The sequence below is a fragment of the Linepithema humile genome, chromosome 4 (assembly GCF_040581485.1).
Source record: "Linepithema humile isolate Giens D197 chromosome 4, Lhum_UNIL_v1.0, whole genome shotgun sequence".
Lineage (NCBI taxonomy): Eukaryota > Metazoa > Arthropoda > Insecta > Hymenoptera > Formicidae > Linepithema > Linepithema humile.
In genome coordinates this window covers 16,859,864-16,882,896 of record NC_090131.1, presented here as the reverse complement: position 1 = coordinate 16,882,896, position 23,033 = coordinate 16,859,864, and the positions used below count along the sequence as shown (strand labels likewise).

The 23,033-nt window shown below is 42.2% G+C and overlaps 1 protein-coding gene across 3 annotated transcripts in view; it reads right to left on the bottom strand.

The window, feature by feature from the left end:
- LOC105672143 (uncharacterized) overlaps nucleotides 1-23,033 on the bottom strand; it is a 354,839-nt gene that overhangs the window by 22,220 nt on the left and 309,586 nt on the right. For 2 of the 3 annotated variants that reach the window (XM_067353333.1, XM_067353334.1), the window contains 2 exons: nucleotides 14,232-14,310; nucleotides 6,156-6,368 (listed from right to left, as the gene is read on the bottom strand). In XM_067353333.1, coding sequence (XP_067209434.1) covers nucleotides 6,156-6,285 — 130 coding nt within the window. In that variant the 5' untranslated portion in view covers nucleotides 6,286-6,368; nucleotides 14,232-14,310. Of the gene's footprint in view, nucleotides 1-6,155; nucleotides 6,369-14,231; nucleotides 14,311-15,001; nucleotides 19,949-23,033 lie in introns of those variants that run through there. The other variant, XM_067353335.1, reaches the window with a different exon arrangement.

Genomic DNA, 23,033 nt, shown 5'->3' with positions numbered 1-23,033 from the left:
CTCATGCGTTGAGTTGTTTTAACAAGTAACTAAATTGATACGACGGAGATAGCAAAGGCAAAAAATTTGTAAGAGAAAGGGTTAAGCACGTGTTGAAGGAGAAAAAAAAAACAAGAAGGAGACCGATTCGTTCCGCAGTGCGCACGAAGGATCACGAGAACTGAGTGCACTTGACTTTCACGCTCGATGAAATTTCGATGACCGGCAGCGATAAATATATAATACGAGAGTCGGCGCAAATCAGAGGCGCGAGGAGAGGGCGCGTGCAGATAAAATCTGTCGAATTTCATGAGCCGGTGGATACGCGTGCCCCTATTTGACTCGGTCTATCGGAAGCGCGGCTCCGAGGAACCGTAAAAAACGTTTCGCACCGCGCGCTAGAGAGTGCGTAAGTGCGGCAAAGTGGATGTTCATCCCGATGAATATTAATGGCCGCAGGTAGTTAAGAGACTGCCGAAATTCACGAAGTGCCTGTTGACTACTCCAATCAACGTTCTAATTAACAAACCAGAAAGATAAATATTCATTTGCGAAAGCAACGGCTTCATTAGGCGCGCGAACATGTTTGCAATAAATGATTTGACAAACAAAAAAAGTTTGTGTTAAATTACTTCTTTGTTAGGAGACACCTATATTTTTATATCTCCCGCGATTAATTATATTTTTAATCTTCTATTATTATTAGCCTCGTAATATGTGTGTGTGGATTATTCAGTCTAGTTAAGTCTTATTATATCTACTTATGTAATTTACAGCGGATTTGAATCATTAGAAAAACTTGGAGCGGCGGAAACGCGGTTAATAATTAGCACGTGGAAAAAGCACGATCTAATAATTTTTTGTTACCATTCCGATTTAAACCACATTATTACGTGATTCTGTAATCCAATGACTTCTTTATCTCGATCATCGACGCTTGCATAATGATCAACGACCGTATGGATAATTAATTAAACGTGCGTTTCTGTCTATCGCTCAGAAAGTTCTGGAACACGTGTTTATTATCATTTTCTTCGACGTAGCTCTTCGCGCGTACATTGATTTATCGACGTTTAACGAGGCATCCTCGACGGAAAAACACGAAGGATCGGGAGAGGAGGACGGGAAAAAATTCGATAAGCTCGACGGTCGAATAGATAAAAAGACGCGACGACGTCGTGCCCTCAAGTATCTGCCTTGCGAAGAGATAAAGCGCGGTTTACACGCGACGATAACGGACCGTCCGATAAAGGGAACGTAGAAGGGACAGGCAGGAAGAGATCGGAGTCTCCGTTTGAGCGCGGGGGATGTGATGAATTTTTGAAGAATTCTGTCAATAGCAGTCGCTCTCTCGCCGATGAATGGCGGGAGGCGGCGGTCGCGCGGAGAGACTCGGCAATCTACAATGACGAATTCCTTTCAATATTTCATGAGGTCTATAGACTCCAGTCAGTGTTCTCATCCCGACGGCATCGATCGTCCCCGTCTGCTAAGTGGAATATCTTTGATAAGTCAAGCAAGTTATAGTTGAAGTCTTCACGCTCGGCGACGAGAAAGCTTCCATAGCGACATGGTGCATTAATGTAATTAAGAATTTCTAATTATATCTAAGTTTATTAGAGTTTATTAACGGGGAAGATCTGAGAAATGTAATTTCAAGCGTACTCCAAGAAACTTTGGTCTAACATTGCGCTCATGAAATATTTGGTTTTGCATCGAGAAACAATTATATTTTGTTTATAATTTATTAATAATCATCGACTTGCGATTTAATATGCAAGATAATTTTGTCGAGTTGGAAAATCCATCTGCGACTCCGGCGTGGATCTATTCCAAAATTCCGAGCAGCTGCTACAGTATGAGGATTTACGAGAGAGAGAGAGAGAGAGAGAGAGAGAGAGAGAGAGAGAGAGAGAGAGAGAGACAGATAGAGTAGTAACTTAATACGAAGTTCAGTGTCAAGTGCGTATCGCGTTACGAGCGTCATCCGATCTTTCTCGTACCGAGAAATCGAACTCCTCCGATTAGAGTGATCGCGATTTGATTCGTCTTATCGGTCGGTTTGTGGGAAGGAGACGCGGGAGAAGAGAGGCAAGCGAGATAAATCGCCCCGTTCGAATCGTCGCCGCGTAACCCGCGGCATCATTTACGAAATTAATCTGCAAATCGATTCACACTGTAATGGATTATTCGAGTACTTCGCGCTAACGAGTTGACGCAATTCGAGCGTGATAAATTCCGGGTAAACACGTCTCATTAGAGCGATTGCCGTCCGTGCCGATTGTATCTCTGAAAAAGAGCGAAGGTGGTGGTGGCCTTAAAATACATTCGGGACGCGCGCGTAATCGCGATTGCCACACTCTCACGAGGCGCACGCCTCACTCGATGACGAGGGGGAAGTTTTCTGCAAATGTTACGAGAGAGAGAGAGAGAGAGAGAGAGAGAGAGAGAGAGAGTGGAGAGACTCCGCGCGCGGGGACTGCCCACAGCTGTTCCTATAAATAACAACCCCCGATTTGATGCAACCACGCGAATGCTCGCTGCGGCAATTCTGCATCTTCTCTCGCGAAAGCGCGGCAACTATGGTTATTGACCCTCGTGCAACGCGCGCGCGGGCCTGGCACTATTTCCGTTCGTGAAATAATGGGCCGAGCATCGTAACGTGTGATTTAAACGCGCGCAGGATAGACCGAGGAATCCTCGCGGACCGACGCGCCGACTGCGTAATCCTATCTCGTTGCAAACATCATTACGAATGTTATCTTTTTATTTCTGATTGTGTTTTGCACGATTAACACATCAACTTTATTCGATAAATTTCATTATCTTCTAAAATGAGAAAGATAAAATATAGAATTGTGTGTGCCGATAATTTCGTAAATAATTATAAATTGATACGAGTATATTTCTCTGCGCTAAATCGGAAATAAACTTTTGACATTCGTAAAATCGAACGACAAAGCTTGAAATTACGCAATTCCCCTGTAACATCGTGCGGTAAATGAAAATTATGCGAAAACGCGTAAAATAAGAGCAACGTGTGTTCGCATTAAAACGATGCATTTACGATTGAAGATTTGATTATTGCGCATGGCGCATAATTACGTTCTGCCTGGCGCACGGCTTTATTCGCGGTGAGCGAAATGCAATAAAATGTATTATACAATGAAGCCGGGGATTTATCCGTGGATTACATTATCCATCACGGTCGAAAGATTAAATCTCCATAAATTATTCGTTGTACCGACGATGTTCATTAGCGACACGGTTCGAATAACCGCGAAGTACTTACAAGAGTAATCTGCGGTATAAGCGTTACTGCGCGCAATCTACCTAGTTCTCGACGTGTTTTCAACATTGAAATCATATTATCGCCACGGTTTCTGCGAAAATTTTTTGGTCGCAATTATCAAACCGCAGCGCGATAATGAAGGAAGTGCCAAATCTTTTCATATTCGCCGCCCAACGTCTGGTAAAATTGCAATCGGGATATTTGCTTCACGTTTTGCTTCACTTAGAAATGTATTCGGTTTGTCACTTGAGCAAATTCATCGATCGCACGACAGCAATCTTTTCCACAAATCGCAACAACGTGTGCTGAAATAATACTTTTTTTTTTATCAACAAAGACTCAAGAAACTCCGCGCGTAGCTTTGGCAGGGTCAGCTTTTACAGATTTTCTACTTGATTTAGAGAGTGGCAAGCTCTCTCTCTCTCTCTCTTTGTGCCGTAAACAGAAAGAGAAAGAGCAATCGATGATGTCACGCACTTGCGGTTGATAGTCGCAATCTCTCCGCGAGGTGCGTCGACACGATCGACATCCGAGATTCGGGCTTCGTCGCGCCCGGGACGCGCTGCATCGCGTTTTATAGCGCGTTTTACTGCGTGCGTTGCGGCTGACCAGCGGTCTCTCTCTCTCTCTCTCTTCCTCTCCCTTTCCCTACCCTGTGTCCCCACGGCACACATTGCCGATCCTCCTCGCTCCTTCCGTCGCCTCTCTTTTCTCCGTAAAGGAGGCACGACCAGCGGGGCAGGGTCATGGCCGGACATCGTCTGCCGTACGCTCTTTTTCTCTCTCTCTCTCTCTCTCTCTTTTCTTCGTTCGATGCTCTACACCCACACTACATCTGTTCTACCCGCGTCCGTTCCTCGTTCTTTTCGCTGCATTCTCGTAAAGTTGAATTTTACTGTGCGCCGAATATGAGCCATCGGGATCTCGCGAGAGATCGAATAGATTTGTAAGCGACTTTTCTAAACGAATATTGCAAACTGCAGGAACGTTACGGTGCGATTTACGGCGCGTATTGCAGCGTCATATTTAGTGGCCATCTAACTGCAGCACGCATTTCTCGATCGAAACTGTCAATATTGTTAGAAAGAAGAAACAGATTTATACCGGCGGATTTAAATATTCGCGATGGACATTTCATAAAAATTTCATTTCGTGAATTTCACTCGATGTAAACAATTTCGGTGAAATTAAATTGCAGAATTTATTGCGGGCTTTATACTTAATGGATAAAATGTAAAAACTTTGTGAAACTTCAGTCGTGTATTTTATAGTACGCGAACATTCGAAATGTCAAAGTAATGAAAATATGATTGTAAAAATAAAACTGTTGTCTCGCCAACATGAAAAAAAAAAATACTTACAGGATTCTATTAAAGCTGAAAATGTTCCAGACTTATTCAGGACTTTTGTCAATTACCGCTGAATGACGTAAAGGACATGTACCGAGGCAACTAACAAAGTTGAAAATCAAGGTCTGAGACTTGGAATGGACCGAGCAAAATCATTCAACGATGATTCAGAGAACAATGACCTCAATTAATGACGCAAAATTTGTCAATATGATGCAACATCGAGGAAAGTTTCAGTTTTTAATATTCTTTAATTTTTCGGAAATTAAACACGTAAAAAAGAGAATAGACCGCGCTCTCGGCAATTATAACTGTAAATATAACTATAAAAAATATCTGTCCGAGAAAGATTTTAAGTTTACTTTATGACGAAAAACGTGTTATTTTAAAAATAAATGACAAATCACTTTTGATGCTAATTTTACAGTGAGAGTGCAGTTTGATACCTTTGCAAACGCATACGTTGACAAATACTTTTTCGGAACAGTTTACACACATTATTCGCGACGCGTATGAAATTAATCACTCTGGGCGTAGAAATTAAAACGTCACACGTGGGTCCCTCGCGTATTTCTTGCGCTCCGCTCCGAACTGTTCCCCGCCGCAACCACGTGTTGCACCCCGGAATTCTGGCCGAGATGCTATCGCTGTCTCGCTGCGTTTATCTCGCTCGTTAGAGTAGCTTTAGTAATCTAGTAGCTTCAGCGATCGGTAATTTTAATTTATGCAGCAATAGCTTTAGCAAAGCTAGTAAGCGTTAGTTACTTACGCGAATTTGTTATATTCAATGAATAAATCAAGGGATTTTGACACTTTTAGCAATTTACATATTTATTGAACAATCATAATTGTGATATTCTTACAAGAAAAAGTGACAACTTCTTACATATATGTTCGCATATTATTTTACGACTTACAAAACGTACAATTTTCATAAGGGGGGAAAACAACGCATGTAGCACTTTATTTTCAACAATTGTATCGCGAAATCGATAGCTGATGTCAAGCGACTCGACGTGTAATCCCTAATTTCATAATAATCTTTTTCGGTAAATATCGGTAAATAGCAAATCCTTTTTAACGATTTCTCAATCATCACACTTCTTTTCGTCTATAACAGCGATAAACCTCACTCTATATCTATGTACTCTTCGCAACGAGACATCAAAATTATTAAACTATATTTTTTTTCACGCATTTTCAATTTTTCAGCATTTTTTCTCAACTTTTTCGATCAAAACTACGGTCTAAATTTATAGTCTTTATGTTTTTATGTAATTATCTTTCTGTATCAAGTACAACCGTCAAACAACTATTTATAACCCTTTCGCTGCTAACCTCGAAGTCAAGCTGTGCCGCTCGGCCGCAGTTTCACGCACGTGACAGGTCGATCTGTCAGTAACTTTCGATATTTTCCTCAAGCACGGTCTGATAGGTCGCTCATATCAAAAAATAAGAGAATTCGGTCCACACGTAAGAATCGAATCTCTCCCCGATGAACAAGAACGCAAATCTTAATAATTCGTGCAACTCACGATTTCGCGACGGATGGTGGGCGTTCCTGCTCCGGAGGGCATTGTGCAGCTGTACGTACACCTGAAGCATCAACTGCTCGTCCGGAGTCCTCTCTTCGCCATTGTTGGGCAGACAGAACGGTATCGCCATGGTCGGTCCTTTCCCTCGATCGAAGGAACTGCGTCGAAAAAAAACTCCGCTCGTGTCTCTCTCGCTTAGTCCGGTTCGACGCACTGCAACCGAACCAAGCAAAGGTCCGTTGATCTCCCACTGTACTCTTCACACGCCTCTCGCCCACCCGAAATTGTTTTAATCCGGAAAACGGATCTCCCTATCTGATCTCGCACCGAGAGGTGCCACGCGGCGATTCTCAAATCCCTTCGGACGCCACACGTGACTGTTCAGTTCATCGGCGCACACTCTCAACGTTCATCCTCGCGGATCGCACGTGGTGCGCGCACGTAACAGCTTTCGCCTGTGTGTGATCGGAGATGCTAAGCTAAGTTTCGTCTAACACGCGGCCGACTCGCCAGGATTCCGTCTCGGGACGTTTCGAGAAAACTGTCTTGTGCAACCGACACTCTTCAGAGTGAATCACTTCCGACGACGTGATTGGCACTGTTGGAAATCGCGAGAGATGCGAACTGTCCCCTCTCGCGACTACCGACTGACTCTGCTCGAACACTGAACTTCCACGTAGAATTCGTAAAAGCGTGAGTCCTTCGAGAAAAAGAGCGACGCGCTTTTTCGAAACACGAGCGATCTCCGCGTTCAATGTTCTCGCGGTTGACTGCACCAGGTTGGTTCACGTCACTCGCAGAAGTGTAACACAGATGAGGATCGACCTGATGGTGGCGTCAGGTCGTCCCTACGACGCAACGGAGCACAAGACTGTCGCGCGGGACTATCACGTGTGCGAGATTATCGCAGCACGATGAGATCGGAATTAATTCTCGTCACGGAACTGTTCTTCTTTGGCGCGATATATCACACGCGTGGTAAGAGGCCGGCGCGCAGAGAAGAAAAACCGAGAGAGAAGAAAGTAGGGAAAGCAGAGCGACACGAGATCTCGACTGAGCTCAGGATAACGAGAAACACGTCTGTTCTCCTCGAGGTCTGGCGTGGTAATGATTCTGTGCTTTCACAGCCACTCGGTCCGCACGTTCTGCCTCGCGGTGGCACAACCGGCTTCTTCCCTCACTTCGCCCTACTTCGTCGGACAGTGGGGGCACGTGCGCGCGCAACTCGTGGCGAGAAATAAACCGGTGGTGAGGGTAGTCGATTTACTTTGGGGTGGGGAACACGCGAGGAGCGTGACAATACATTGTCTGCTGCTTGGACGCCGTGCGAGTGAGCTCCGTTTGAACGCTAACATTTACTGCAATCTCGTGTGTTTGCAGTCACCAGATACACGATGTTTCAGTATTCAGCATGCAGAATGCTTTAAAATATTAAAATGACGACTACGATTTGCGCGTTTAATGCAAATATGCTGCAGAAAGAGACGAATGCGACTAATTGTCGTGACTTGCGATAAAGCAGAAAAATTAAATTAGTAATATAATATAATTACTGTATTTTTTTGTTATTGTCATTTTTTTATGGTAAATTTCATAACAGAATATCGCGTACATATTTTTAGAATTTTTACATTCTCAAATAGTCGCCTTCCACGTTAATTTTGCCACGATATTTTATTTAATGGATATTGATATCAGAGCGAACTCGTTTCCACACTCGGAAGACGCAAGTGCATTTCTGTGGCGCGCGCGCGACATGGTCTTGGATATAGCGGAGCGTGTAGCACGTAGCAATGGGATCTCGTCGAGGGAGAGAGTGAGAGGCTACGCACACGAACAAACCGGCGGCCGTATGCACTTCGGAGCCGTAAAGGCGCGTATGACACGACAAAACGACACTCGAGCGCAACTGCGCAGTTTACGCGACCAAGAGAGTACGAACTCCGGAATACGGGGGTAGCTGCTGTCGCAAATCGGAAACGTTTATGTTATCTAAAATTAAACCTCTGGCAAAAAATCCAATTAAAAGTGCAAGATATATTTGATTTTTAGTTTTAATTTCAGTATTGAGATTCTATTTTTCTTTTAATTAGCGCTTTTCAATAAAATATTAAATAATATTCTAGCAAACGGATAACTTTAATTTGTCCAGAGATAAAAAATATTATAAGCAGAATAATGTTGATAATAACAATAAATATGATATTATCGCACCAATCTCACTGGTACTGTCAGGCCCATCTCGTTTATATACACCGATGACAATAATAGAAGCTCGACTGATAACGCGTCGGTCTGCAGTGTCGAAGATTAGCTTTAATTGCCGGAATGACTACATGCGAGTTAATGAGCTCGGACATGCCTATAATTAATTAGAAACGCACACGAGCGAAACGCACACGAGCGGGACTCGCGTTTAACTTCTCGATAATTTGTGACGCGAATGATATTCATGACAATGTTACGCGCTCGGTTAAGCTGTTTTTATTTTTATTTTTTTTTTTTTTTTCGTAGCCAATGAATGGATGAACAGAGAAACAAGAACACAATATACTCCTATTGCGCGCGCTGATTCACAATGCATACGGCGGCGCGCCGGCCGCCTAGTCGCTACAGCACGGCCACATAAATAAATATGAGCATATTAGTTTGCGCGGACATGTACGACACGCGTGAAAAACGGAATCCCGTATTCAGCGTGATCAAAGAAAAAGTCGGCATTACCATTAATGTTATTCTCTTTATCGCGCATGGAATTCGCGTAATGTCGAGTTTTACAAGCTGCACGCACTTTGCGATGAAATGCAGTCACATTACGGGAGCGTTTAATCCATTCAAGATTCAAATATCGTGTGCTTCGAAAATCTCTCTCGTTTTACACTCAGAACTCTAATTTTAGAACTTAGAGAACGGAGACGCGGATCTCGCTCGAACAGGATTGGCGTACAATCCGACGGAAAAATCGAGCGCGCTTTGCCTCTTACGAATTTCAGTGAGTCGCAACGTAGGCACAATGATGCTGCACGCGTGTTAAACAGCCTCAAAAGCGCGAACGTACGTGCCACTTGAATCGATGAGCGATCGACGTCTGTACGGTGCGCGCGAGAAGAGAGACAGAGGGAGAGAGAGAGAGAGAGAGAACAGATTAATGTCAGGAGTGGTGCGCAGGGAGAGACATTGTCACTGGATATCAGATGTGGGAGTTAAAGGCCAGGTGAATCTCGGCGCATCGAGGGGATGACGTTACAGAGAGATGACATTACCACTATAGACCGTGGAAACCGGAGTCGAGATGTGTGCTGAGATGCTGGTCCGCTCGACGTCGGAATGGCACGTCGATATCGGCGGATCGATGCTTATATCGGCCGCGACGCGATACCGTGAGTCAAGTGCTACCGTGATAATTCCGCGACGCTGATAATGTCGCGTGCGCATGAATTTTAGTGAATTTTCCGGGCGTATAAAGGTGTGCTTTGAACCCAATCTGATTCCCCAGCGGATCGATACGGCGAGTGCACTTGGCAAACTTACCGCGCGCGTCTCGCAGGAACTATTTATTGCGAGAGGCGCCACTTCTACGAAACTAATTGTCTCAATGTACGTGAAAGTTAAAGAGGCGAGTTCAGCGAGAGATGAGTTGATTGTGCCTTATACGAGAAGTCGATTCGCTTAACGAAGTTAAACTTAGTTGCGAGAACTTCGGAGGGAATTTTGATACTTATAACTTTTACGCGGGATAACGAGCTTTATTCGAGCTACCGGGAGATGAGAAAAGCTTCGGAATTACAAAATGTTACACAATATGTGTAATATGAAGCAATTAAGTGTTTTCGTAGATAAGATTGACCTAACTAAAAAGTAACTTACTCTTCTGCCGCGATTAGATAAGCCGCCAAATGTATTTTATTCGAAAAATCATTCGAAAGGCAAATAAAAATGCTATCTGTTATATTAAACAAGCGTGAAATATAGAAAACAATCCTGAAACTTAAGATTATCAAATCAATACGTTGATCGCGCGTCCTGAAGAGTCGTTTGTTGATTCTTAAATGCGTTGCAAAACAAGACGCGTCTCATCAAGCTTCCTATTGATTTTTATTTAATTAGTCTGAATCATATATTTTCGAATAACTGATTTTCATGAAGTATCTAATATGATCACACATTATAACAGTCAAATATCTTATCAAGCTTTTTTAGATTCGACATCTTCCTTACTTTTAATACAACACTGGACACTTTTCCTCGTCAATCAATTTTATTTATGGAAATCCCATCGCTCGTAAAATTCTAAAATCTCGTCCGATGCGAACGCGATTTTTATAACGATCCTATAAATAAATGCTTGGTCGCTCGACGTTGCAATTTTCCATCGTCGTGGAGAAATCGTAAATCGTATCTCGCTAAATCTGTTAGTCGTGAATGCAAATGTTGGTTTAATAACCGCTCTCGCGGTCTTCGAACCGGCAATCGGGGTTCGTGTCGCAGACATTTCTCGCTGCGCGATGATCATCATGACGATCCTCGAGTTTAGCTGGCTGGAAACGTCTAATGAGCAACCCCTCCCTATCCTCCGCAACCCTGCGTCGTGTCGTTTTATTCCGGTGGAAAGTATCGGTGCTGCACACACAACACGCAGCGCTGGTTACCGCTCGGTAGCAGCTGAGATTTAAAACCGGTAGCACCGTACGCGCGGATCAGGCTGTATATTTTTAGAACGACCACCGCGGTCGCGTGGGCGAATGCTGGTCATCGGCTCGGGAACCTGTGCTACTTTGTTTCGGGCGCGCGCGGTCGATCACGACGGACGATCGGCGTCCACGGCTCTCCGCAGGCCAATTTGGCAGCGTAAAGTATGCTCCCGAAGAAGAATAAATTGCAGCGAAATTCGATACAAAATCTCATTTTAAAATACAGATTTATCGTGTGATGATAATTTAAAACGCGCGTTTGATTCGTGTCGTATTTATAATTAAACCAAGTATACTGTATCTTAATTTATCTGACGAAATGGAAGTTGACTTCCGCAGAATTTTAATGATATGTTTACGCGTATCAGTAAAATAATCATCAATCGCGATGGCTGAAAGCTACTGGTTTAAAGATCGCGATATGAACGTTGACTTTCAGACATCTAAGTCTATCAAGTAATTAAATTTAATATCAAAAGGTGCTATTTTTTAAAATTAAATTAAATTTAATACTTTAATTTAATCTTTATTTTAATATTGAAAGTCGCATCTTTTGATTATCTGATATTTCTAATCGTTACTTAATGTCCGCATTACGCGAAGACTGAGTGATGTAATCAAAATTTATTTTGCATACGGAGACTATACATATTTACGATTGCGTCATACGCGTAAACGATGCTTAACTTTTCAATCGAATCCAGTAAGATAACACTGACAGAATGATTCATAGACGCAGGTGACCGACATGTACTCGTTCGATGTGTGCGTAGGCATCCCGAGGAAGAAGGTTTAAAGTTTAAGGTCTACCGCGAAGCGCCTTAATTATCGGGGCAATTATCGCGGCGGGAAAGAGCGTTATCGCTCGCCGCGCCGCGCGACACGCGTTCACCGTGAACAAGTTCGAACAAGTTTCGTGTCCCTCGCAGCATTGCGAGCACACTGTTGCCATCGTTTACGAGGTTAACGGCAAGAGCAACGTTATTAAACGACCCTTGTAATGGGTAACCGGCAAGAACCGAGCTACTCACTGCTGTTACGTACGCGAGAAAAATTACTGTTTTATTATTACCATTATTTCACGTGGTATATATTTTAATCACGGTAACGCATAATCTCACACTTCATAAATGACGCATTAAAATGATTTATACTCTCCGTTTCGCGTTTTTCCCGAAATAAAACTCTGTGAAAAGTAGCGCGACGAAAGACACCCGGTATGACACTCACATCCGAAGGATGACTCAACTTATCAGGTTGATGTTACGAATTGCATTTCTTATCATTTTTATCGGGTTATTGGTGCGTTCACCCTTCTCGCAGTTCATCGAACCAGATTTCGCGCGCTCGTTTTCTGCAAATATTAGATGTTCCAACGTCGAATATATGAATACGCTATTTTGTGGACACGGTACAACATTCTATTCTATCTACGTGGCGATAAAACAAAAAAAAATAAAAAGCTGGAAACAATAGAGCCGGAAAATGATAAACATATATTTCTTTCGTAATCGTTAGCGCGCACATCCGTTTGCGTCTCAAATATAATTTGTGATTACATTCGAATAAATGCAAGATTAGTTTATTGAATAATAATAATAATTGAAAACAAAAAACACAAATAAATTTCCTATAGAAAGAGATAAAGAAATACATAAGATTTGATGTCTTTCAGCCAAGTGCGTTTATATTGTATCGTGCAAGCATGTTTTTCGTTATCGCTGATAACCGTTCGACAGAGAGGAAGATAGATAGAAAAAATAAGGACTGCGATAAAACGACGTGCAAGCAAACATCTCAAAATATACGCAGTGTCGATGCCTACAGAACTTTCGCTGCAAGTGACGAAAATATATATGTACGCATGTACGGATTCATATACGCTGCGCGGCTGCACAAGTGTACGCGACTAATATCCGCAATTTTGTAATTTTAAAACATCGCCTACGTGCGCGCTAAGTGACGTAGTGAAAGAACTTCGTTCCGAGAATGTTCCGTAACGTTGGTCACGAAACCTTTGCGAGACATATTGACGCACGTATTACGATGATTTCCACGATGAGTGAATCCCAGTGTCAAGGGGGAGGGAGAGGAGCCGCGGCGAATTAGTTAGTTTCTCGAAGTGATCCGAAGTGCGGAAGATTACGCGAAATTGCTCCATTCGCCGCGCTTCATGCGTAATTATCGTGTCATTTTTACAATCCCCAGACGGTGCAAATTGACGTTTCTACCTTATAAGGAAAGTGAAAACACACGTGTTACGGCTTCACCGTCGAAATTGATCGCATCAGCTGTCAAAATTAATTTTTGCCGAACGTCTAAGAAACATGGAAAGCGGGATAATTTGTTAAAGACAAATCGCGTAAAAATTTTGTTTTGTTACGAAGAAATCTCTCTATTATGTACATCAGGGAACGATATGACGATAGCCGGACACAAATGATAGATGGTCGTTAAGGCCGGAAATGGAGACTTCGCGAGGGTGTTTGCGGATGTGGTAACGAAATCGTCACTCTTTAGCCGCAAGGTTTCTTGCCTGCCGCGTTCTTGCGGTTTTTTGAAGAACCGGCCGGAGCCGTGAACCGTCACAATAAATATCGAACGTAGTTATGATCGCGGAAAAAAGTTTCTGCGCAAAATCAGTTTTTATCGCGATTCGATCGCCCGGCGGCGTTTTTATGCGCGCGACGGGACGAGTTTAATAAACGTTTCGGGACAATCACGGTTTTTCAGCTGATACTGATACCGTTTCAATTTTACGCACGACAGCGGGGCTTGATTTACAGCGCGCCTTACAACCTGTTATTGACAAACGCCCGTGATACTAAATGTTACACCGGCGTGACAGCGGAGAAACGTCTAATGTTTAATGCGAACTGCTAAATATTTGCCGGAGTAATCGGGCGGACAAAAAGGATCGCGCAAACAAACGAACGGACAATAATTGACTAAGTACTCGCAGGTGCACGGATACGCATTTCCAGCTGTGAGGGCATAATATGCAAGTACATGCGTGCACTTGAGGATAAGTATTTGCCACCGGCTATCATCAAGATCCAATAGAGACGAGTGCGGTTTAGCCGTGACAAGACCGTATCATCAGCGACTAATTTTGAGATAACACACGTATTAACGGCGATCTTCCCTTCACATTACCGATACATATTATAGTACAATATCACTAATACATTCACATCGCGTTACTAATATAAGGATTATTTCTGTCATATAAAATGCTCGCTATACTGTTATGTGACGCTTTTTCAAGGAAACATACGCGACAATTCGATAACAGAGTCTTATTTGTAACGTAAAATGTTTTTTTGTGGAAGTCGCTCGAAAGGTCGTTCTAAAGCGTTCGCAACGTAGAACGTTCTGACTTTACCTGCTTTTTTCCTCTAACACAGTGACCGCGATAAAGTAGCTTCACCTTGACCGCGAAGAAGTGCGATTGAGGATATATCCTGGAAAGAAAACAGAACACGTATAACTAGGTCGTTTATATATTCAGAATATCGAGGTATCATCGTTTATAATATAATAATAATGCAAAGAATTTTAGCCAAATGAGATCATTTTTTTGTCTAAAATTTCTTGTGGACTATCGAAAATTCTTTCCGTTAATTATTCTCTCATATAAGATAATCGCAGCGCTGAAATAATATTTTATAATTAGTCTTGTTCGCGACTACGGCTTGATAAAATGATGCAATTCGTCGAAATAACCTTGAATGTGACGCGTTATCTCGCGCGGTCTAGCTTGCGGTTTTTATACGTGTATTAACTTTCATATATATTTTGTATTTTATATGTATTTTATATATATTATTTGTATATATTATTTTCTATATTATATGCATTTTACACATGTTTATATTGTTCCGTTGTTACAATTCTATTTGTTCTGAGAAAATCAAAACAAATAACATTTTTATCTTTTTAATTTCATTGCCTTTCCTCCTTCGTATTCTTTATTTTCTGTATTGTTTTCTCTCACGTACTCACGCGTCACTCACTCTCGATCTCTCGCGCTTTGTACATACAGACGCTTTAACATATCTCCGATTAAAACGAAAACGCGTTCCCACCTCTGTTCCTATCAATTTCCGAAGAGAAATCTGAGATTAAATTCTGATCTGAGATTAAGTCACTCACCGCTATGATTAGCCAATGTTACATAAGTACGATCGAAGATCTTTCAGTTGTCACTGGGCTCGAGTTTTCGATGAGCAACAGATAGCACAGATCAGATCAAAATGGATACACTTGAGAGCCAATTGGAAAATTGAGCGTGCGATGCGTTGGTCTTTCATCTAAATAGGACATATCGGTGGCGAGGGTGAAAAGAGGACAATGCAAAAGACGCACTTCTGCGCCTTGTCTTCCACCAATGACTGCTCGTCGTTTGCTTTCTGGTGGGCAGATCAGACCAGTGCTGGGCTACCTGTTCACAGTTTCTTCCTTCCATTGGTAGATACCAGGGCAATGAGTCACATCACACCGATAACCTCCATAGAGCATTTCTTTCGTGCAGCGGAGGGGCGTGCGCGCGATTCTTTCCTCTGCGTTCTTCCGAACCCGACGTATCAAGGTGGGAGAAAAAAATCACATATAGTAGGGAGATCGGAAAGATGACACGGCCATAAAAAAATTTCCATCGCGTCACTTGAGCCTGTTAGTCAAATACAGAGTTCAAATTTTATTTAATTGAGTCACGTATTTTTAATCAGCTGCAATACGGTGTTAGCCACTAGTTTTGTGGCTAATTTCCGATAATAAGAGTCTGCGAATGAACAGAATCGGCGATATCTTATCATTATCACATCTTATCGCCGATTCACTATGTTAAGTACATCACACATTTAAAATAATATCGTGATACAAGAAGTGCAGTATAAAATATATTCGTCAATATTATATTTTTAAATACGAAACGTACCAAATAATTTTCACATTACGTCATAGTTCTCGATCTTCTCGAATCACAGGAAAAGTAACCGTTAAATGCAGATGGTAACTGTATATTGTTTATATACAAACATTATCTCTCTGATCATTGACTCATCGGAGGCGAAAGGTACATCGACTTCGGCGAAATATCAAGCGGATTACTCAGAAGCGAGATGAATCAGAAAGCAGGATGTGATTTTTCGAAAGGAACAGGTTTGTGCTTAGCAACCGGCCCGGACTGGCACATTTCAGGCCCAGAGTACGGGAGGAACCCTTTTTCGCGCCGACCGTTGTAAAAGTTAAAACAAATCGAGTGCCCTACTCAGTTGCCGGGAGGAAACAAACCGATGATTCATCCGGAGAAACGAATTAATGAAGACGGCACCGGCCGCTCTTACCGCACACTCGTGTGTGCATCGCGTAACCTCATTATGAGCGCGCTAGCTTCGGCTAGTCACGCGATTGAGAGTGAGACGAGACGCGCCGGCCCACGTAAATTCCATCCGCGCAAAAATCCTTTGTCCGGCGTTGAGCTATCAAGGTCATCGGTCGGGGCTCTAATTGCTCGCTGGAAACGCTAGCTTTCGTTGAATCACGTGCATTTCCGATGCGGTGCGAGCAAATGTTTTAAATCCTTACAATGTTAGATGATTAAATCGGATGTCTTTCAAATCTATATCAGATTGGGAATTGCGAATCAGAGATTTGAATTCAAGCTGTTCGAATAAAGCGGCTAAGATTGAAATTACTTGATTGCATTCAAATCTTCAATTCGCAATTTAAATCTCTAGTGCATAGTCTTGTCCGTGTATCAACGGACTTTAGGGATGTAATGTTGCGCAGTATATTATATTATATGTGCGAAGTGGACTGTTGCAACGTGCAAGAGAAATGCGATCTTACTCTCGTGTTATCGAAATGTATCGTGCATATGTATGGTTTGTATTGCTGAAAATACAATGATGCAAAAGTATCCGTTTACAACCAAAGTATTCGAACCGAACTATTGTCGGAACTGAACATCAAAGTAAATTTCTTTATTTTTTATGACATGATAATATAGTAATTTCCGAAAAATATACTAATTTTCAGATTATTATTGTCATATATTCGGTTCTTCAAAGCAGCTACCTGTAATTCGCTTTGTATTTCTACCTTTTCAGTTTCCTTTGTTGCGTTCTATTGCAACTGCGTCCGCAACACGTGATACAGTTCTTGAAATCGAGGTCTCTGACCAGGATTATTTTCCTTTTCAAGATACCTGCGAGCGGACGTTTTAACCTGCTCACAATTAGGAGATGTTCGTAGGCCGGAAGTCGCCCACCGCATAATTCGGTAATAAGGCACTTCTAATCGCGGCCGGATCTTGCATTTTCGTGCGGCGTGTACGATCTCGTTAATTTCGCATGGCGAGACGCGTCGCGACACGAAACCGGCGGCGGTTTCGGGAGGAAACGCGCCAGGAAACGGAAAGGTGATTTTTCATGCAGGATGTGAGGTTGCACGGGGCGGCCGATATTTTTGCCCGATAACGCGCCAACAACGGTCGGCTTCGGCGCGGGTTACAAATGCTCCTCGATATATTTCACGGGCTGCAGCGGAGAGATTCGCCCAATCTCTTCCCAGAAGCCGAGAAATAAAGAGGACCGAAAGTGACGGTACGCGACGTCGCGCTTAAACGGAAACCGCAAAACTTACACATTTATCACACATCATAGTCAACCTGAAAATACGTACGATTTATTAAACGCGCGCGATATTATCTGACCGCAGCAACACAAAGACTGCGAACCCGGACATTCTCGTAAATCTGCGGAAGCGTGTTTCACGGATTACAATAGCTCCCTTGCGGAGCGCATTATGGCGACACCACGTGCCATTTATGTAAATTTATTTTTTAAGGTGTTGTCGTCCACGCCTCTGCTCGATTTTTACTCACTGTATCCTCACTTTTCGTACCGACCACTTAAACTTTTAAAGCTCAAACAATTAAACAATATTCACAGTTTCAACATTAACTTCTGGCATTGTCATCTATTCACACTCTTCATTCCACACATATTCATAAGAAAAAAACAAACAAACCATTTTAAGCTAAAGTAATTTTCCGGATGACAGCTGGAACAAACACTCTTAGAACTGCCATTTCACTAATTATATCGGAAAATCTCGAATAGATTCATGGTCAATAACGATAGTAGCGTATCGTAAGACGCACAAACATGCAGCCAGACAGTCGCCAGACAGACAGACACCAGACGAACGTTTTTTTTTTCACCTTTTTAAGACCAACCTTAATATTCTTATTGCCTGCTGCCGTCGTTGCCGTCCCCATCTCGGGAGCGCGTTTCGAGTTCACGCTTTTTATTTTCTACCGGGGTCCGCTGAGGCCCGGTTTCGAAATTGTACTTTTTATGTGTGCACATATCGACGAGGTGCGGTGCACGCGACGCCGGTATTCCTCGATATTTTTAAGATGCATCGATTAAGTCCGCTTGATTAGACTGCATGTATAATTCATGATAAAGTCTCACCTTAACGGTGTTCCTAAATCGGGATGAAAACGCTCGAAACGCAAACGTACGCAGTTAGTGATGGATATCGTCGATCATCTATTTGAATGTTGGAAAATTCAATAAGAACGATGGCAGCGCAAAACCATTGACTAGCAGAGATTTTCAACGCGCCTCCTTCCTTTGTCCCACGGTCGATTCTTGTGTATCTTTTTTTTTTTCTATACCCTAACTTGGATTCGAATCCTTGTAATGCACCTGCAAGTTGAAAACAGGTCGAAACAGGTCGAAACAGGTCCATCGAGCTCCAATCCCTTTCTCATTCTCATTTCTCTGTCCTCTTTCTAATTTTTATGCCGATTTTCAATTTAGATTTTCTAAAAAGATTCTATAAAAAAGCAAATAAGCTGCGCGATTATTGACGATATTTAGAGAAATGCGATAAATGCAGATTGTTATTTATTTCGATCTTCATTGCTATTACTTCACAAAATAAATTATTTTATGCAACCAAGATAAATTAACATATGAAAAATATAAGAAATACATTTTGACCACTCGAGCTCTCGTCAGTTTGATAGAAAGAAAAAAGGAAAAAGTTTAATTTACATAAAAGATATAACAAAAATATAAAAATGGTTCAAAAATTTTAAAAATTAAAAATTAATTCTACTCTGACGTGTTATACGAAACGGTGTCTGCGCATGCGGTCGGTGAATTTGTTATGCCGATTTCTTTTTATTTTGTTTATCTTTAGAAAAATGATTAACAAATAAAAAAACCACACGTTATATTATCGCTTGTGTTAAGATGAGATCTGCTACAGCACTAGAAAATATGTTGAGAGTCCTTCGTGAATCTCTTTGTAACGAAATAGAGACACACAGTGTAGAAAGTCTGTTCAAAAGTATAGAACTGCTTTGTTGTACGCATCACAATTAGTACGTCTTAAAATTTTAAATAAATTAGTGTAACGGTTTAAGTAGATTTTGCGTAAGAAAAAAACATAATGAGTGAACACAACTGACACAGACAACACACAACAAACAGATAACAACAGAAAAACGGTTCTCTTGACGTATCAATATTATAAAAGATCGAAGAGTTTTAAGATATGATTTACAAAAGAACGCTTTCCGTCGAACCTATATCTCACAAAGAAAAATGGTCACATCTTCTGAAAGCAGCAAATTCACATGGCAACTTTTCCGATACAACAGTACTACTGCGCAGTTCGTACTACTACGCAGTTCACATTAGTACGCAGTTCACACTACTACGCAGTTTGGAGGATTCTTGTTACTAACAGGCAATCCTTGCTATGGATTTGTCGCAGTTCTCTCTTTTGTCTTCTTTTCATCCCTACCATATAAGAACGTTTGTGAGAAAAAATAGCTGTTGGTCTAAAACTGACCAGTGAGAGACATGGAAAAGCCTAGCATGTCACTTTATGGTACAGTGTATTTTTCGTTTTCAGCGCACAAAAGATTTGCGAGGATGACAAGAACTTCTTCGAGTTTTAGCTATTATAACCATCTAGCTCTGTTGTCCTTCTACTTTTCCCACTCCTTGCCCCTTTTTCTCTTTTTCTTCTTTTCTTACCGTTTTTGTCCTCTGTCCGCTCTCGTTTAGATATTTTTTGAAAAGATTCGCAGTGCAGGACGTGATGTAATAAACCGAGGGCCGAAGATCCCAAAACTGGTCCGGACTGCCGAGGTCCCTATCTTTGTGGGATCTCCTTGTAAGAAGAAGGACAAAAAGAAAGTTCCTCCTTCTCGTTTCTTCGCACGAGAGATTCTGGTTTCTTGGAAACGGGCGGGATTTTCTGAGACTTTCGAGACCTGTACGGTGAATCCCAGTATGTATATCGATAAATCGGGCATCAAAAATGTTCCAGTTCAGTGCTTAAAAATTCGAATAAGAGCGTGATTAAATATATCGGCAGGTACCGTATTTTCGGAAAGATTATTCCTCAAAGCTAGTTACAATATTGGCATTAATACAAAACTATTGTACCTGAAAAGATTTCAGAGACGGTGTGCTATTGTATCTGTTGTCGGCTTAAAATCATGAATAGTAATCTTCCATTAATCATGATTTGTCAATGGTAGAATTTAAATAATATAAATGTACTGTGTGATCATGAAGAGATTATTTCAAAAATATTATTCTTATTATCGCGCCACTATTATAAAGATGATTAAAAAAAAGTGTAGTTTATAAATCTTATTTACATTTATTTTTATTATAAAGAATATTGTGTGCGTAAAATAAAGTTGCATTATGCATGAAAAATCTATTATTTTTTATCAAGTTTTTATCGGCGCATAATGCGCATCCGCTATTTTAAAACGTGGCTATTTGAGCAAACAAAAACATGAAGAGTGCAGAACGATCGTTTATTGGAACAAAATTACATTAGCATTAAACGCATTATTCGAGCCACGTAATTATAGGGTGTAGCGGGCAACAGACATTCAGTATATCGGAATAACATCGGCAGATAGATGGATCTGATGGAATGGAAACGATATGCTTTTGTAGAAGCACGTTATAGACGGCAACTGGTTTTTTTTTTATCGCCCATAAAACCTTTTCTGGCTCGTAGCCCGTAACTGAGTCCCAGCGAGTTCAACAGAGAGATAGAAAAAAGGAGAGAGAGATTCGTTTAAAGTTGCCACGCAGGCGAATTAAAAACCACCATAAATGATAGATCCTGACAATGCGGAATAAATCAGTACTAGGGGAGCTAGAAATTATGCCGTTAAGTCGTTCCAGCCTCCCAAACGACACGGTTCACAGAAAAAACAATTACGAAGAGGGCTTGGACGGTAACCTTGAATCGCGGCGCGGTGCCGCGGACAAAAAGAGCGCGGCGAAACGCGTGCGTTTTCTGCGGATCTCGTCGTGAGGATAGAATTAGGGCAGCGGCTAGAGCGGTGGTTAGCGTGGGTGGGAGCGGCTAATCACAGTAATTTCGTTATGGGAGCTACGAATGGGGATGCTTCGGTGCGCCTTCCACACGATGCATTTTAATAAAACGCGAGGAGCAATGCGTGGTGGAAGAAAGAGAAACGTATCGGATAGACCACGCGGGAGAGGTACAGCGCGAGGGAGTGAAACCGACAAGGCAAGCGAGAGGGGAGAGAGAGGAGCCCTATGGTGTTGCCGTATGAGAAATCGCCGGCGGCAATGGTCAACGCGCGCGTAATCGGTGGGCGTTACGCGGGATTATTACGGGAAGCCAAAAAGTAATGATGAATTATTCTAAGTTTGCGCTGCAGCCGCGATATTGCGGAAAGCCTGTGCCCGGTCCCCTTTTTCGCGGGCCCAATGGCGGGCAATAAGAAACGTTCCTTGACCCTGCGGGGGCGCGGAGGACGGAGGGGCAGGATTCGAGTTATAAACGCACGTCCAAGAAATCGTCTACCGGTTCTCGGCCGGCCCGAGGGCAGGGCCCCTTTCGGAAATTATGGGTTAGTGAGGCTACGCCAATCCACGCTTCCCTTTCTTCCCACTCCGAGCCTTCCTGTCCTCGCCGTCTCTCTCTTTCTTATCCGCCAGCGACTCTTAATTTCGCTTGTACCTTTGCACTCGGCGTGACCTGCGGATATCTGTCGTTAATTTTTCTCGCGGTTCTCTGGGTTATTCTTTCGAAATGTTTAGTAAACATTCTTGTGAAAAAGCAAACAAAACTCTCAGCCGGAGCATATTTTACTACAAGGGTGACAATGTTATCTCAATGAATAGAAAAGAATAGAAAAATAAGTACAATTTAAACATTGTAACATTACTGAGAAGATTTATGGAATAACTGCATGTTATTTTTGGCAGAAGTTTGCGGTGGAAGTTCTCGGAAGTTGCTATAATCTATCGTGTTCGTATAAAGGGAGTAGCCCTGCGAAAATTATGGGTCAGTGATGTTACGTCAATCATCGCTTCCTTCCTTTTCACTCCGCCTCATTATCTCATCGCGCAGCGGACATTCCCGCAACGTCCAAGAGTCAATGACACTTCGCGAATTTATTCTCTCCCGAACTCGTTTAGTATCGCCGATTTATTTCTGCCCGTACTTCTGGTCACGAAGATGGGCGTGATTTCACGCTCGATATCCCAAAAAAAGTACTATTATATTCCGGTAGGTATAATAATATTTATTGATGGCGAAAGTTATACGCGATGATAGGTCTCGCGGAAGCACAAAGGAAAATCTTTACGGCCGAGTATATTTTAATTATCTTCCACGTAGCGCAGATTAAAACCGATTCCGGTTCGACGAGTTCAAGTTTCCTGAAATACGTTTTAAGCCGCACGCTCTTTTGCCACACGCTTTACCGCCGACTCGGAAAAACATATTTTTGGCCGAAAAGAAATAAAGAAGTTTTCGCATAGAGTCCGCTCGTTAATCCAAACCGGAGAGCCGGTCGGAATCCTCTTTGGGCGGAAATATTAGTCGAGAGGAAACGAGCGGACTCTCCCACCAATTTTCCTTTTTTTTTTACCCTCTCGAACACGGTGATGAATAATTAGAGAGATATCCGGATTTTTCTACCGTTCTCATCGGATTCGTAAGTAGACACAAGAGACGAACTTGCATCGTACACCTGCAAGTTTACGTTGCACTTGTTAGCTCGTCGCTTCAACGATTCGAAAAAATGCTCCGTTCGTGGAAATAGTGGTCTTCCAGTTGAGTCATACGATTTTCTAAACTGCACATTACCGGT